This window comes from Danio rerio, chromosome 6 (genome assembly GCF_052040795.2).
Source record: "Danio rerio strain M-AB ecotype USA chromosome 6, GRCz13ab, whole genome shotgun sequence".
NCBI lineage: Eukaryota > Metazoa > Chordata > Actinopteri > Cypriniformes > Danionidae > Danio > Danio rerio.
Window position 1 is genome coordinate 14,381,473 of NC_141026.1, and position 18,906 is coordinate 14,400,378.

At 34.9% G+C, this 18,906-nt stretch overlaps 1 protein-coding gene across 2 annotated transcripts in view; it reads right to left on the reverse strand.

Moving 5' to 3' along the window:
- Positions 1 to 15,456, reverse strand: part of mylkb (myosin light chain kinase b) — a 103,862-nt gene extending 88,406 nt beyond the window's left edge. For both annotated transcript variants that reach the window (XR_015493234.1, XM_087256743.1), the window contains exons 1-5: positions 14,631 to 15,456; positions 9,883 to 9,999; positions 9,715 to 9,780; positions 2,795 to 2,836; positions 2,500 to 2,627 (exon numbers count right to left, since the gene is read on the reverse strand). Coding sequence is in view for 1 of the 2 variants with exons in the window: in XM_087256743.1 (XP_087112869.1) it covers positions 2,500 to 2,627; positions 2,795 to 2,836; positions 9,715 to 9,780; positions 9,883 to 9,999; positions 14,631 to 15,282 (1,005 nt within the window). In the remaining variant the exon portion in view is untranslated. The remainder of the gene's footprint in view (positions 1 to 2,499; positions 2,628 to 2,794; positions 2,837 to 9,714; positions 9,781 to 9,882; positions 10,000 to 14,630) is intronic.
- Between the last annotated feature and the right edge of the window lie 3,450 nt (positions 15,457 to 18,906).

Genomic DNA, 18,906 nt, shown 5'->3' on the forward strand with positions numbered 1-18,906 from the left:
ATGCAATAAGTTTGTAATCCAAACCTTATAGTAGTGACATGATGTATAAATACAAGGTGTCCAGCTTATTTTGCGAAGTTTAGTGCAAATAACACTAATTCAACCAGCTAATCTAATGGAAAGTGTGTTGGAGCTGATTAAAAAGGCAAAAAGGACTGAGCACCCCTGACATAAACCTCTCACATGCTGATGACGGAAGTGGAATCTGCTCACAATATGAGAGGTGAATAGGATGAGCTCATGTAAACACAGCGGCACCTCAGGATCCATCAGAAGCGACTTACATTTAACAGGTGGGGTATAATACGAATGTCTAGTCTTGACGACTTTTGACCAACCTGCATAGACAGTAGCAGCTGTTCAATTCTCTCATGCTTCTCTGCTCTTCTCTTGCATGAGAGCTTTTTCCGTTTATTAAAGCTTCAATGACTGTTGCTACTACTAGAAAGACAAAATGTAAGGACCTTAAAATAATGTCTCCAGTTTCATTTTTTGGAAATCTGCATTCTTTAAAATAAGCATCAACTTACACCAATTGCAACTATACAATTGAAGCCTATAACCCTGTGTACGTCCCTAATTTAAACAACACAGGCTCATTGGAGATACATTATACATGTTTGGGAACCGCAAAATATGTGCCTGGGGCTATGTCTGCTTGTAGTTTTTGTTTTTACAAATCCACTAGTGGGACATTTGTGACACTCAAATACTGTCTCATTTTCTAATTCGTGCCATTTGCACATTTTTCTCATAAATCTACCAGAGGTTGCAGTGTATTTTCTGTGAATCTCAACATTCTTCTAGCGCGTGTCTGTGAGAAGCTGGCTATCGACTGACCCACCCATCTGATATTTAACCGATAGTGTTTTCAGGCCGCATGCTTTTACAATGATTTCACAATGCTTTTTTTCCCCTAGCCTGCCCATCCAATTCTGACTCTGTACAAGGCGAGCTACCAAGCAAACTGACCATGCCTGAAATGAATAGAAGTTGTCAATAGCGTAATCTGCCCCATGGCGTTCGTTTTACATGAAAAAGTAAATGTAGCCCCACACATATTTCAATGTAGTCCTTGGCAAATATCTCCTAATATGAAATCCCAAAATTTATCAGCAGATCAAGTAGACAAAAAAATTGTGATTGGTTTGAGCGGGTTAAATCCTTATTGGGTTACGCTTTAGTTTATGGGGTCCTTGATACAGTGCAACTACACATAATACTAATCAACTACATGCACCTCCAATATGTTTACGGTCAGGATTACTGTACAATCACACTGAAAGCAGCGAGAGTGTCAAAGTAGCCAGAAGTCATTCATTTTCAATAGGAGACATCGACGATAATGAATTAAATGATTTTTTCGATGAATTTGATTAAAAAGTGCACAACATTTTCACGCTAGAAAGCATGTTTTATGCTGGAATGTAACTGATATGATAAGTTGCAGCGGCCCCTTTAAATACAAGATCAAAGTAGCGAATTTTGACGCCGGAGCTGAAGGCAGACAGCATTGTCGCCAGGGCGGCCAGAGCCACCTCTGACACTCTCACCGCCTTCGGTGTGAGCACACAGTAAGGGTTAGGTTTATGACTTGCATGTAATAAGGAATAAGTTGTTATTACTCTAGTAAGAAGCCTACACAGACAGAGTGTAGCAAAGACACCATAAAAAAGTTTGTGTTGTGATTCATTTTTTTATTGATTCATTCATTCGTTTTCTTTTCGGCTTAGTCCCTATATTAATCAGGGGTCTCCACAGCGGACCGAACCGCCAACTTCAACATATGGTTTGCGCAGTGTGCAGCTTCCAGCTGCAACCCATCACTGGGAAACCCATACACTCTCTTTTTTTCCAATTAACCTATAGCGCATTTCTTTGGACTGTGGGGGAAACCGGAGCTCCCGGTGGAAACCCATGCGAACATGGGGAGAACATGCAAACCTTGCACAGAAATGCCAACTGACCCAGTTGAGGCTTGAACCACTGCCCTTCTTGTTGTGAGGGGACATCACTACCCACTGCACCCTCGTCTGTTTCTTTTTTCATATGACTTTGTATTATATATGCTTTATTGGGCATCATGGTGGTGCAATGGGTAGAACGATCGCCTCTCAGCAAGAAGGTTTCTGGTATAAGCCCCAGCTGGGTCAGCTGGCATGTCTGTGTGGAGTTTGCATGTTTCCATGCATGTTTGCGGAGGTTTCTTCTGGGTGCTTCGGTTTTCATGCGGTACAGGTGAATTGAACAAACTAAATTGTCCATTGTGTATGTGTGTGAATGAGAGTGTATGGATATTTCCCACTGTTGGGTTGCGGTTGGAAGGGTATGCACTGCGTAAAACATATGCTGGATAAGTTAGCGGTTCATTCTGACTAAGCCGAAAATAAAATGAATGAATGAATGAGATGATTTAATGCTACAAAGTGATATTTTGTTTCAAAAGGTTTGGAAACCTGTCATCTTTCAAACTCTCCCTCTTTTTCCAACTCTTCCTACCGGCTTTTTGAATTTAAGCCAAGTGCAAGTTATTGGTGGCGATCCTCCAAAGTTGCCCAACAGCTCCACCTTTTCTCCCGCCCGGATCTTCTGATCTCCAGGGAAATGTAGAAACTGAGGTGGAGAACCTGTATGGATCATAGATGAACATAGACTCACTTTCATAGAATATTGAATTCTGTCTTGTGAATTTGGAATATTGGAATTTGTCCAGTATGTTTACAATTAGACTTTTGCAAGACAGCTTATAAGAAATGAAAGCCTCTCTCATATAGCTAATGAGGTGTCCCCTTACCTTGTTTGGTGGGAGCTGGTTTCTTCTTTATTCTGGCTTCATCTGAAAAAGATATAGAGCATGTATTAATACAAATTAGAAATTGAATACAATAACACTAACATTAAAATAAAAACTAAATATCAAAATAATATTGTTACAAACTTTGCAAAGCATCTTTTTAAAAGCAGCTTTCATACAAGAAATTAAAACTAAGGTAACACTGAATTTGTGGTATTAATGGTCTAGATATATTAGAGGTCTTAGATATATATCTTATTATTTCATGGACCCACAAAGTGTTTTATTAAGAATATAGTTATATGATGTAGGTTGTCATTTAAATATTCTCATGACAATGCAGCGTAATATGCATATTAATCAATAGCTGTTCTGTCTGGGTGCAGTAAGATGACATTTTCTGTTGCTTCCATAAAGGGGTATTGCACCTAAAAGTGCTATTCTTTAAATTATTCTAGCCAAGATGTCTAGGTGACGTTTTTGTTTTTTCAGCAAAACAATAAAGATTATTTAACTAAAACTGTGCTCCTGAAACTATATGCGAATCAGAAAATAATATACAAGCAAAAACAAAACAAAAACAAAATAACAAATAAACCTGTAGCTCTTGACAGTATATCAATGCATTATGAAGAAAAAACAATTGGTCTAAATAAATAAATGGATGGATGGATGGATGGATGGATGGATGGATGGATGGATGGATGGATGGATGGATGGATGGATGGATGGATGGATAGATAGACCTTATTCTATACGGAAGTGCGCCTTTTTCACAATTGTTTTAGACCTTCCGATTCAGATAACTAATAAATGGCAGAAAATGGTCAAACTACTTGTTCTACAATCAAGTGTTTGAATGACTATACAGACAAAGTAGAATAACACAATAAGAAAATATCAGTTTGCAACTTCAAGCAGCATAAGGATCTGTTTTTATTGTCTAAAAATGAATAGAAGTAAATGAGACTGGAAGTCTTGAGCTTCAAATGGCTGCGCCCACTTCTACGCAAAGAATAAGGTGAATAAATAAATATTAAAGTTTCACGACAGCCAAATGACAATGGAAAATGACATATGGAACCGATTGTAAATAACATATTCTCCATTGAGAAGATTTCCACACATTTGATGTTTATCAATATGCTCCAGTGTCATTACCAAGTTTGGCTGCATTTTTCTGACTTTCAAAAGTACTGACAGTCATTGACTTGCATTTTAACAACCACCAAAACAATGATTTCAACTAAAAAAGTACTTCTTTCATGTTATAGTAAAGAAACACAATCCCCTAGCAGTACTTAAAATGGATATACTGACATACAACCAATTCAGCAGTGTCAAACAATCCACTAATGAAGCCTATTTTGTTTATGGTAGATTAATTTTGGCTACCAGTGGTAGCCAAAATTATTCGAACACTTGGCCTATTTAAGAGATTTCAGATGTTTTTGTTAAGTTGGCCTACACTACTCCCCAAAACTGAATGAAACGTTTATAAACAATGGTATGGAGCCATCATAAGGAAATTTACAGTAGGTCATTATCATTCCAAAAACAGCTATTCACTTATTTCACCAACAATGTGACATGATTATGCTCTTTCACAGAATGTATGTTTCATGAATATTACACATTTTTAAAATATTGTTAAAAGTATTTATTTTCAGATCTGTCAGGCATTATAATCATTTTGGCCATTTTTTTCAAAATATTACCTAATCATGTTTAACAGAGCAAGGAAATTTTCACAATATACCCTATAATATTTTAACTTCTGCAGAAAGTCTTATTTGTTTTATTTCGGCTAGAATGAAAGCAATTTTAAACTTTTTTAAAAACCATTTTAAGATCAAAATGATTAACCTAATATTTAATTTAATTTAATTTTTTTCTTAATTTTTTTCTAGATTGTCTACAGAACAAACCATCATTATACAATTACTGCCTAACTACCCTAACTTGCCTAATTAGCCTAGTTTAGCCTTTAAATTGCTCTTTAAACTGAAAATCTTGAAAAATACTATCATGTTCTGTCATCATGGCTAAGGTAAAATAAATCAGTTATTAGAAATTAGGTATTAAAACTAATATGTTTAGAAATGTGTTGAAAAAAACTGTCTGTAAATTAGAAATTGGGGGAAATACAAAACTGGGGGCTAATAATTCGGGAGGACTAATAATTCTGACTTTCACTGTATGTCATAAACCATGTAAAATGAAGCGACTGGTCAGTATTGATTTGTGTGTGCGTTTGAGAGTTGTCAGGCGTTCTAAGGAAACATGCCGCTCCTGATCAGCATCCAGGGAGCGAGTGTCTGTATGGACACTGTGTCTTGCTGGAATTCCCCTTATACGGGCATGCTAAATATAGGCTCTCCAAGATCCAGGAAGCAGTGGCTCTCTCCCTCCACTATTTATTTAAGGTTTGATCACCGTCAAGAAACAATGCAACATGTAAACCCCACTAATACTCCAGCAAAGTCCAAACAGAGCGTTAGAGGGGGAGAAAGAAGACAGAGAGCACATCTTTACATGTTGCAGCTCACAGAAGTCTACCATTTTAGGCCTTCTTTTGCTGCTTTCCAATCTTTCATTTTCACACACCTGAGTTTCTGAGGGAATACAATGTACTCTCTGAAGCTTGTTACATACTTTTTTGTGCTGCGAATTGTAAATCACTTTGACATTGTTTGTTACAAGCATAACTGTAATGTAAATACAAGCTACCTAGCTGTCTCAGAGCTTGCTATGCTCATGAAATACTAGAAGAACAAATGTAGTTGCCTGATGTTGCAATAGACTGTCGGCTGAGGTTATTTTCTCTCTGCTATGATCACATGGATTAAAACATAGGATCTAGTGTGACCCAAAAGCTAGAACCAAAACAAACAGTCAGTCCATTTGAGCACTGTAGATACAATCTGCCATCAGATACTGCGTGACTGAAATCCTCTTTGGGATCCTGTATAGAGCGTGCGTGGTGATCATTGTCATCTTCTCAAATGACAAATATTTTTCAAAGTAAAATCGTGACTGAGTGTTACTTGAATGTGTAGAACAATTTATGGTTACATGCTTCTTAAAACAATTCCACAGAACAAAGGACAACATAAGAAGCATTTGTTTTAAATGTTTTTTTTTTTCTTTCTAGAAATTTTGCCTATAACTCAGCTCTTAAAGGGATAGTTCACACAAAAATGAAAATTTACTCACTGTTTACTTACTTTCAAGGATACTTTTCTGAGTTTCTTTATTCTGTTGAACACTAAAGAAGATACAATCATCGGCCACTTTATTAGGTACACCTGTCAAACTGCTTGTTAACAAATTTCTAATAAGCCAATCACATAGCAGTAACTCAACACATTTAGAACGGTAGACATGGTTAAGACGATCTGCTGCAGTTCAAACTGAGCATTAGAGTGGGGAAGAAAGGGGACTTAATTGACTTTGAACATGGCATGGTTGTTGGTGCCAGACGAGCTGGTTTGAGTATTTCACGCACACTCATTTCTAGGGTTTACAGAGAATGGTCTGAAAAAGAGAAAATATCCAGTGAGCGGCAGATCTGTGGACACAAATGCCTTGTTGATGTCAGAGGTCAGAGGGGAATAACCAGACTGGTTCGAGCTGATAGAAAGGCAACAGTAACTCAAATAACCACTCGTTACAACTGAGGTATGCAGAAGAGCATCTCTGAACGCACAACACGTCCAACCTTGAGGCGAATGGGCTACAGCAGCAGAAAACAACACCAGGTGCCACTCCTTTGAGCTAATAACAGGAAACTGAGGCTACAATTGGCACAGGCTCACCAAAACTGGACAATAGAAAATTGGAGAAACGTTGCCTGGTCTGATGAGTCTCGATTTCTGCTGCGCCATTCAGATGGTAGGATCAGAATTTAACGTCAATGTGTTTATGTGCAGTGACAAATCCGCAGTAACTGCATGATGCTGTCATGTCAATTATAGGCCAAAATCTTTGAGGAATATTTCTAGTACCTTGTTGAATCTATGCCTCGAAGGATTAAAGGCAGTTCTAAAGGCAAAAGGGGGTAAAACCCGGTATTAGTAAGGAATAGCTAATAATGTAAGTGTATTTTGGAGAAAGATGAAAGCAAAATCATACACAAATTATATTATTTTGAAAAAAGCTGAAAACCTGTAACCATTGACATTCATTGTTTATCGTCAATGGTTACAGGTTTTCAGCATTTTCAAAATAATATAATTTGTGTTCATAAGGAGAAAGACACTCATGAAGATTTGAAACAAGTAATAGGATGAGTAAATGATGACAGAATTAAAGGTTTTGAGTGAACTATCCCTTTAAACACCAAGAAGAATAGACAAGATTTATATAAAAAGAAAGATTCCTCTGAAACTGTTCAGATCATGCGAAAACAATCATATACCAATTACAAAAGACAGAACCCTAACCCTTTCAAGTACACCGTGGTATTCTACTAACCTCAATATAACAGACTTTTAGTGATCGATTAATTCTTTAATGCGACATTGTGTCAACTATCGTTGTAATGATAGAATAGTATTAATAACCTTTCTGGAGCGCACCAAATACGTCGCGGGAGGTACGTTTTTTTGTTGTTGCAGTTTTTGTTTTTGCAAATTCACCAGAGGCCGCTGTGTACGCTTTTTTAGATCTCAAACTTTTCTCACAAGTGCCATTCGCGTCTGCTCTTCTTACGTAAATCCACCAGAGGTTGCTGTAGACTGACTGACCGACTGACTAACTGAATGACTGACTGACTGATCAACTGACGACGCACATGGCAAGCTACTGGTCAAACTAGTAACAGCGGAAAAATCGCCCATATGAAGGTAAGCAGTCAGCTGGTATCTCGAAATGGAACAGCGCCATACAGTCCCGTAGCGTTCATTTTAAAGATGAAATGCAGCCGTACAAACCTCTTTCTATAAAATTTCAAATGCAAATATCTTTATAGGGCTACGTTTTCAGAATGAACCTATTGATTAATACAGGGTTAGTATATGACTTGCAAAGTTATAGACTTACTTAGTAGTCTAATGTTGGCGAAACATCAAAATTAAGAGCAAGTAGATGAACATAAATTATGCATAAACATAAAAGTATATTCCTTATTGGGTTACCATTAAAATGGATAGTTTACACAGATGCCATTGGTTACTCGCCCTCATATCAGAAATAAAAATGAAAAACATAAGCAAAACCAATATCTATACCGCAGAGCAAAACTGTATACAATCAAACCTATAAGTCACAGTCATGTGATTGTGGTTTTGATGTGTAAGCTGTCAGCAATCAAAATATTGGTATTGAAAATTTTGGAAACGATATTTACAAGAAAATGATCGAATACAGTTTTTCTCAGTCGCTTTGGTGCATTTCTTACAACACTATTTACATTTGCACAACAGTTAATGCATTTCTCAAAACACTTAGTCATTTGTGCACATCATAGTAGCAAGTTCTCATTCCTTTAAACAAATTGCAAATGCTTTCGGACATGCATCAATTGCTTTCATTCAACTCTTTGCTATTTTTAACATTATTATTTGCTTATGCCATGTCAGTCAAAATGAACTAAACTTGTAAATGCTGAATAGTCATTCCATATAAAACTAACAGTCCTCATTTTTATTATTTGAATCATTACATACAAAAATGTTGAACTTGATGTAAAAATCGGTCAAACAAACTTTATTAATTTTTTTTTTACTTTATTTTCCTGAAAATGTCTTTAAATTTGAACAATTTGATGAATGATTTACAGACCTGTGTAAGTTGCAGGTTCAGTTCCGATATGTACTGCAATATTGTTTACAGTTGTGCACAGTTCAACCCAAAGGGAGTTTATGTTTGTTGTAAATAAGGGTGTGTTTATTCTTTTGCAATGCTGTGAATAAACTAGGATTGTAAAGAGAAAATGCAGAGTAAAAATGTGAAACATACATATTCAGTGTCTTGTACTCAGATACCTCACTAAATGCAGTGATGTCCAACTTTACTGTAGTTTTTAAATGGCTGTGCAAATAGTGCTGTCTTGAGCATTTTCAGGAAGTGTCACCAACATCTGATTTTTTTGCATTGAAAAAATGTCCAGAGTAAACTTATAATGAAAACATGACAAAGTCATTTGACTGTCAGAACTTTTCATTTTGATGTCACTGACACTTTGATTGACATGAATACTTGCTTTTGAGGAATGAACTATCCATTTTGAGCATGTGACGCGCTTTTGCAGGTTATCAGCTAGGTTTTGCAGTTTGCACTAATTGTTTTGAGAAATGCGTTAACTGTTGTGCAGAAATGCACAGGTGTTGTGAGAAACGCACCAAAGCGACTGAGAAAAACTGTAAATACAAGTCAGAAAGCTGTATATGGAAGTGCCCTATAACTAACACAGCAATTATAAAATCCCTTGCTAAAAAATGAAAACCTTTTTATTTGTATCATTTGTAGCTCTTATGAAAATATCTGGATGGCTTTATGCTTTTGCAAGCAATTACAAATGTAACGTGTAAAAGTACAGTGTAAAAAAAACGATTAGTTGACTTTACTTAAAAAAGAGAGTAAAATTGGTGTCTTATAGTTATTAAGTAAACAAGCTATGTGCTTAGTTATGAAAGTTAAGTCAATAGGTTTACGGACCCTTTTCAAAGTAAAGCAACTCATAGCTTTGCATTGTACAGAATAATGTTTAGCAAAACCTTTCTGAGTTTAAGGGTTTATTTTATAAACATTCTTTAAAAATCTCTTTTTTTATGTTTCGTAGATAGAATGGAGTAATACAATTTCGAAACAGCATGAGCTTGAGTAACAGACAAACAACTTTTTTTTGGGAGAACTTGACTCATTTGAAAATAAACTTCAGCTCAAGTAAACAGGCCACAACAGGTGTCCTTACTCACTTTCTGTAGTGGGAGTTGCAGAAGAGCTCTTTCTGTTCTTTTTATCTGCTGATGGGTCTGAAGGATCTAAAGGAACAGGAAACAAACCAATATAACAATATTTACATTAAATAAATCCTAATTATCAGTTCTGGATAAAGAGACGATTATGGGAGATGGAGCCCTTACCATCTACAGTGACCACACAGGAACACTCTGCTTTACCGTGTGCATTCTCTGCTCTACATGTGTAGCGTCCTTCGTCTTCAGGGAGCGCCTTGTCGATTGTAAGCGAGCATTTTTCACCTGATGTAAATCGAGAGGTATAGCATTAAAAGACAATTGAGTCTACAATGCATTTTACTATATGGTAGGCTTATAGATTGGAAAGGCTAAATCTATTAAGCTAGGTATTATGACCTAAAAGGTTATTGATGCTTGATTTAATTTCCAACACTGGGGAAAATTCAACGCAATTACACGGTAATTTGTAATTTTTTGATTTAGTGACTAATTCATATTCATATATCGTTTGATCTAATTCAAACTATTTAGTACGATTTGCCCATCACCCAATGATGGTTGGGGTTAGGGGTGAGGTTTGGTGCCACGCCTCCTTTTTTAAAATCGTACATTTTCGTACGACTGAACTCGAATTCGTACAAATAGCCACTAAAGTGCCAAAACGTAAAATACATACGTTTCCTCATGTTCCTCATCATGTTCCTCATATAAAATATTATATGATCAATTAGTCATGACAGCATATGTTTTTACTTAATTGTAATTTCTTAAACTAAGATAATCAAGTTTTAACTTTTAACTAATTTTATAGGTTACGCAAGCTGTTTTAAGTCAGTTTGACATATTTTAAGCTCAATGGACTCATAAGGTTAATTTGAATCAGCTTAAAAATTTAAGGCAACCAGGATTTTTTACAGTGCAGAGTAAATGTAAAAACTGAAACTGAATGATGGCGTGGCATAGACTAATGCATGTATTACTCACAAGCCTCAAAGTTGTTCTCATAAATAAATATGACATTTTATGCAGATGACTAGCACATTTTAAGGAAGAAAAAAAAATAGCCCTCTTTTAAAAGTTTAATTCCTTCAAAAACATTTTCCAAATGATGTTTAAAATGGAAGGGAAATTTCCACAGTATTTCTAATAATTTTATTTATTTAGTCATATTTCTTTCAGTTTAGGTGGAATAAACCCTAAAATGTTTCTAAAAATGTTATAAAAAAACAGTAACACATTATTTTGATGGTCCATTTGCGTATTAGAAGACTGTCTGCCTAAAATACTGCTGCTAAAAAGACATTTAACTGACTATAAGAAACTTTGCAAGTACATGTCAACTTACACTAACCCTAACCCCAACCCCAACCCCAACCCAACAGTCTACCTAAAATCTAATGACAATTAGTTGGCATGTAGATGTAATGTAACTTAAATTCAATAAATGGACCATCAAAATAAAGTGTGACCTAAAAAATCTTTTAATGGTTAATATTATTAGCCCCTTTTGGATTCTTTATTTTTTTCTGCAGGGTTGTCCAATGACTGCCTAATTAATCCAACTTGGCTAATCAACCAAATTAATCTAGTTAAGCCTTTGAATTGCACTTTAAGATTAATACAAATATCATGTTTTATCATTATACAGTAGCAAAGACAAAACAAATGAGTTATTTCAAATAGTTTTAAAAACCTATTATGTTAAGAAATGTGTTGAAAAATGTCTACAGTAGACATGTTGTTGGTAATGTTTGAAAAAGAATAACAATTTCATTGAAAGGCCAATAATTTTGACTATATCTTTTCATATACTGTAAATATGTCACCACTTATATCTGCACTCTCAGAAAAAATGGTTTAATGTTGTACCAAAGAAGATACAAAACCTTGTCACTGGGGCAGTATCTTTTTATTGGAACATAATTGTACCTTGAGACAAAAAAATAATTTGTATCATTGCAGCTTGTACCTTTAAGGACATGATTTGTACCATAGGAAACCCAAATGTATCTTTGGTTTTTACAACCTGCAGATACAATTTTGTTCCTTCATCAAAGGTACAAATCTGATTGCTGAAGGGACCACTACAGTGACAAGACATCTTGTACATTAACAGTGTCAAATGTGTTCCTCCAAGAACTATTTAAATGCATTTTGCTTTATCCAAAATATTCCCATTTATTTTCAGTAAATATAACAATAACAGTGTTTTTCTCGAAAGTTTATTTTTGTGTAAATGCACCTTTTCCATTTACAATAAAGAACAAAAAATACTTTAACATAAATCAAAAGATCTATTTTTTTTGCTAAACTTCTCACAAAAATGCTACAGAAACACATTCACAATATAAAATATTTTTTTTCTCCAATTTTCACACAAAAGCTTTAAAATCGCTTAAACGTTCATTTAATGACTTAATTTTAAAATAAAAAAACATAATTATGCAAAGGTATTGTAATGACATACAGTATGCACAATGTTTGATAGGTTTTACAATAGTAAAATGTCTGCATGAACACTTTGCACATGCAGGACTTTTGCTAGCTCACATGAATAGTGGAAAGCAAATGCCAAAAGGTGTAGATATCAATAATGAAAATGTATTGATCAGAAAATGCATACTAAATGTATAATTATAATGCCTTAAATATTTAGTTTACAATACCTATAGTCTTGCTGTTTTGTTTTCTAGAACTTAATAATTCATGTTCATGAGTTTCTTTAAACAAATGCTTTTAAATATTGATTCATGTTTTAATATGGAAATTATTCATAAAATCACTTTGCCTTTCCAGGAATATATATTTTCATATATATTGTAATAAAGAAGGAGTTTTCCAGCACATGTACCTTTTTTATGAGAACAGTTGTGTAACTTCATTTCAATTGTACCGTAAAAGGCACAAAACTGTATCATAAGAGGTCTTTTCTGTGCCATATAAGGAACAACTTTTACAAAAGGATAAAACTGTTCCTTAAGAAAGATTATTTGTACCTCCCTGTACCTTTTTTTCTGAGAGTGTGAGAAACTATTTAAAACCACAAGCTTTCCTTACAAGAAGAGTTATGATTTACAGTAAACAAAATCAATGTTCTTAAAACTCAGTAAAGGGATGATTTATTTTAACTGAAATAATCAATGAATCCCCAAAGGTAAGATTTCTAATGGATTAATTGTTGTAAATATTAAGTATATCCTTAAATTGTTCATAATAATGTATTTCTTATACATTTATACATTATTATACACTGTAAAAATGCTGGGTTCCACATAATCTATTTATTAACATGAAGTAATTAAGTTACCTTATTAGTTTTTACAAATAAAAGTGGATTGAACATAAAACAATTAAGTTGTTCCAAAACAAATCCTTAGGAGTTGTTAAATACACTAAAAAATATTCAAAGATGATTCCTTGGATTTACTAAATTTTTTTATGTTAAGTGGTTGTAAACAATTTAATTGTGTTAAATTTAAACAAACAAATTAAGTTGAACAATGTTCAATTTAATTTAATTTTATTGTTTAAATTCAACACAAATAAATAGTTTGCAACAGTTCTGCATGCAACCCTTTTTTCAGTGAAGTAGTTAGAACAACCAGCAAATGTCATTTTGCTTTGTGTACTTTTCATAAGATATTTCATCTACAGAGTTGTAAGAATACAGGCCTTATATAAAAATCATTTGAACAACAGAGAGCCTAAAGCGCTGGATTATGCATAGGGGACACCCATAACATCCCTGTTTGATTTAGACTCGGAGGGAATCCTCTATTGCTATTTCAGAACATTCTAATTGTGACTCAGCTCGTCATTCCTTCTCGTGTCATTTGAAGGGGTTAGAAAGACTCTAAGCCCTCAGATCAAATAACCCAATGAGAATGAGCTCAGAAAGTGCACCAGTTGGCCAAGATTCAGCTTTCAGATCCTACCTCTCAGCCTGTGATTTACAGCACAACTCGGAAAACTAAAGTCGGGAGTTTAGGAAGCGAGCATTTAAAAGTTTCCAAAAACACAGTCACACTTTACAATAAGGTTTCATTAGTTAATGTATTGACTAACATGAATTAATAATAATCAATAAATGTTCATCATTTATAAATCAACACAAATTCATGCTTGTTAACATTAGCACTGAGAGAGTTAACATGAAGAGACAATAAACAACTTTAATTCCATTAACTAATGTTAATAAAGATGAATAATAAATCTAGTGTTCATTGTTTGTTCATACTATTACCTAACATTAACTTTTACCAGGGGATCCCAAACTTTCTTCAGCCTGCGACCGCAAAAATGACAATGCCAGTGACTCGCAACCCCCAATATCCTCTGAGGTGGTTATAAATTCGAAAACCTTGCATGCAATGGCACACACACACCAACACACCCACGTATATTCTTCGTAATTTTTTTTTTATGTATGTGAGCGCTGTAAACAGGCCAGAAGTTTAACCTGGTGTTTTAAAATCAATCTTCTGCGTCTGACGCTATTGCTGTGTCTTTAATATAATGTAATTACCCCAGGGGGCGCAGTCCAATAGAACAAGTAACTATAAGCTACTATAATAACTATATAGTATATAGTAACTATAAACGACTATTTTCTCTTCAGTAGGTTATGGATAAAATATGGTAATTCTTATGGTTTAATAAAAATAAATAGATTTTCGGAAATCACCAGGCAATCCCCCTTCATTGTCCCGCGACCCCTCGAGGGGTCCTGACCCCCACTTTGAGAACCACTGACTTATACAACCCTATTCTAAAGTGTTACCCAAATCAATAAATAAATCAGACCCATAAGGCAAAAATAATTTCTTTTAATCAAAACATCTGTAAATAAATGCTAGATTAATAGTATTTTGAATTGCGACTTTAAAAATTGAGGTCAAAAGTATCACTCATACCTTCATGTGATAAGACAATGAACTTGGATGGCTTCACCGTTTTCCCATCTAGTATCCAGGTGATGGCAGCTTGGAGGTCAGAGGTCACCTGACACTCTAACCTCAGCCTCTCTCCATCCACCACAGTGATGTCACTGAGAGGCTGTTTGAAAACCGGTGGCTTTCCTGCATCCTTCTCTCCTCCATTCACAACTTTCTTGTCATTAGTCTCTGTTATCTGTCCATCACTTGTCTTCTTCTCCGGGCTGGATTTCTCCTTTTTTTCAATGGTGCCTGCATCAGTTTTGCTGTCTTTTTTCTCTGTTGTTGTTGTTGTGTTTTCCTTTAGAGTACTCTTTTTATCAACTGCACCACCATTGACTCCATTGACACCACTTTGCTTTTCCTTCTGAGGTGTCTTTGGTGCTGGTTTTGTGGAGTTCTGTTCTTTTTCCTCCGTCTTCACGGATTCTGCTGCTTGTTTCTTGCTCAGGACAGACCTGAAGTCTGAAGGTCCGCGGCTTGGGGGTGTTGTGGCCACGGGTGCTTTGGAAGAACCATCTTTTTTATTGAGCAATGATCTAAAGTCAACCTTTGCAGGTGTGCTAGTTTTGATCTCAGAACCCGGCTTAGGCCCAGAGCTGGGTTTTAGAGCTGCCCTAAAGTCTGTCATCTGTCTTCCTTTGCTAACTTCTAGAAAATAAAAACAAACATACAAAAAAAAGAACTCCTTTTGGCAGGAATTTCTTGAAGTCCACAAGCTGTAAATGAATATCGACGTCCAGATGAAGCAACGTTTCTGTAGAATCCTGGAGGTGCTGCTCTTTCTGTGGCTTTCGGTCACTGTGCAATTCTCTGCTCCCCGGACTCAAAGCACTCCTGGGACAACCCCTCTGGACCACAATGAAAAAGGGAGGAGAGAATAGAGGATAGAGAGAGATATGAGAGGGTGGGGAGAGTGGAATGGGATTGTTTAAAAGCTTAGACTCCATTCTATAATAGGTTAATTGGAGACACGGACACATTTCATATCTGTGTGGCAACAAAGGGGTGGTTGTGTGTGTGTGTGTGGGGGGGGGTCCCATTACCTTATTAGGGCAGCACTTCCAGTGCATGGGCATTGACAAAGGGGAGCAGAGCTCGGAGGTAAACAGATGAACAGATAGCATCAGAATCTGATCCATTCTTGATACAAACACAGATAAAGATCTTGAGCCTGACTGGAAAAACAGCAAGAACCTTTTCTTATTGAATGTTTAACAATAAAAGAAGACACTGTTGCTTTGGTCTTTGGAAAGAAAGCAGAAATAAAGCATTCTGGTTTATTGTGTGGGTGTTTCTTTGAGTGTGTAACTTTTTGACCCCTGAGGGCTTTTCATTGGGCAATTGTGAAGATGCACTTCACCAATCAGAGTTGAGTTGCATGTCTCCAACAGTTTATATTATAACGTTACACGGGCAGCCTTATATGGCTACGAACCTCTCTGTTACTCTTCTACTCGTCTTGTGTGTGTGTGTAAGATGGACACAACATGGGAATGTCTTCTAGATAAAATAGCTTCCTGTGCTGTTTTGCTTCAACAAGAGGTGAAATTGTGAGGGGAATTTCCATTGCTGCTACTTTGAAACAGCCAAATGTGCATCCTTACATTGACTTTATGTATAAATCCAATCACAGAGGTCTTAGGAATAATCATAATAATGAGATTGGATGTGATGTCATGAGTCATAGTGGGCAGGTCGGCAAAATCTGATTGAAGACAACATTAAAAATCTAAAAGAATGCCACAAAGATACTTTTGAAAATGTGGAACCTTTCAATTAAAAATTCTCTAATAAGGAATTATTTTTATACTTAATCTGAAGACACAATAAATATAATATTTAACAGAAATCCCGAATATGTTCTTCATGAAGCCATCAATGCAATGTACCGTAATGTACTGTAGAAGTCTGAGAAGTAATACACGTTTTAAATAGTAAATAAAACAAAATACCCTAGCAACACATCACTTTTGTTTGGATCAACAAAAACTCTGGTCAGCAAAATCCAGATTCTATTGTTAGCAATGATACAATGGTTAAAGCATGCGTCATGAAACGCTAGTTAGTTCTGCTTCTTACTGGGAATATAAATTCGGTTGTGCCACATAAACATTAACCAGACTTATTAGAAACATAAAGAGGGATCATCTATTTTTTGAACTGCCACCCATGTTATCATCAGTCATTTCTATAGCTTTACTCTGCTGTAAACAGCTCTTACAGTCCTCTAAAAATGTAACTGTGCTAAAGTGTTAATGTAACCACACATGGAACCTTTTCATTCCACAAAAGGTTCTTTAGAGAAAAGGGATCTCAAGATTATTAAACATTATTAAATCTCCACACTAAGAAAACATGGTTATTTTAAGATCAATTGAACTTCTCAGCTACATACTTCAGAGATATGCAGCTGAAATCCGAATTATAAGCCCCCCTTTGAATTTTTTTGTTTTTTAAATATTTCCCAAATGATGTTTAACAGAGCAAGGATATTTTCACAGTATGCCTGATAATATATTTTCTTCTGGAGAAAGTCTTATTTGTTTTATTTTGGCTAGAATAAAAGTAATTAAATTTTTTTAAACACCATTTTAAGGACAAAATTATTAGCCTCTTTAAGGAACTTTTTCGACAGTGCCTAGTTAACCTGTTTAAATGAATTAAAGTTGAGCCTTTAAATGTCACTTTAAGACTTTAAATCACTTTTAATAATGAAAAATATCTAGTAAAATATGATTAACTATAATCATGGCAAAGATAAAATAAATCAGTTATTAGAAATGAACAGATTTATGTTACAGAAAAATGTTAAATACAAATTTAAAAAGAGAGGAAAAATCAAGAGAAGCAAAAAAAAAAAAAGGAATTTTTGTAATTTTTTTGCCATATTTTGCTTGAATTAAATTGTTTTATCGTTCAATTTCTAAATATGTTTTGGTGACTAAAATATTATTACAATAAATATATCTGTTTTATAAATCTGTTTTGTTTAAACGCACCAACATACATGACCTATATTCACTGAGAAATGAATACAAATATTTATTTTCAAAATGGGGTGTACTGAGTTATGCTGAGCACTGTATGTATGTTCAGGTTTATTTACAGTAACAAGGAAGCTTAGATGTGGAGTACAAAATGTGCATTTAAATATATAAATTAACACCTATATAATTTCACAGCATACACTGTAAAAAATGTTGGGTTCCACACAATTCCCTCATGTTGTTCTAACACAAATTAATTCAGTTAACTTTACTGTTTTTACAAATTTAAGTTGATAGAACATAAAACAATTAAGTTGTTCCCGAAAAAACTGGAGAATTTTGCTGATTCAGCTAATTTTAAATAAGTTGTTAGAGTTTTTGTTTGACAATATATTATACAGTACAAAATTAATATGTGGTAAGAAAATCTACAAAATGAGTTTACTTTTGGGGCAACACGGTGGCTTAGTGGTTAGCACTATCGCCTCACAGCAAGAAGATCACTGATTTGAGTCCCAGCTGCGTCAGTTGGCATTTCTGTGTAGAGTTTGCATGTTCTCTCTCTGTTTGCGTGGGTTTCCTCAGGGTGCTCCTGTTTCCCCCACACCCCAAAAACATGCGGTATACGTGAATTGAATTAACTAAATTGGCTGTAGTGTATGTGTGAATGAGTGTGTATGGATGTTTCCCAATGCTGGGTTGCAGCCGTAAAGGCATCCCCTATTTAAAACATATGCTGGATAAGTTGGAGCTGTGGCGACTCCTGATAAATAAAGAAACTAAGCTAAAGGAAAATTAATAAATGAATGAATGAGTTTCCTTGTAGTATACTCTGAGAATGTACTTTAATAAACAACATACTAAATCAATGTGCAAGTAAATATACTTTTAAAATCACTTTTTGTTTAGTTTCAGCACAAGCAAAACATTTAAAGTATACTTTTTTAAATTAAAAAGTCCCAAATTATACACCTACACTCTATTTGACCTTAAATTTACAGTAATTTACTGGCTAATAATTGCATTACTTTCACAGTGAGGTACTGTAAGTAAGTTCACAGTAAATTACTGTGTTGCACTTCAAAACAACAATAATTCTGTAAATATTTCTAAACATAAAAAGTGCCTGTACTAGCATAAACGGTAATTTGTATTCATTTATATGTTGAAGAAAATATTAATAGTGTTTGAATTCCTATAACTAACGTGCTAAAGATATAGCCATATTACAGTAATTAGCAGTAATCATGATGCCTGCCTTAATT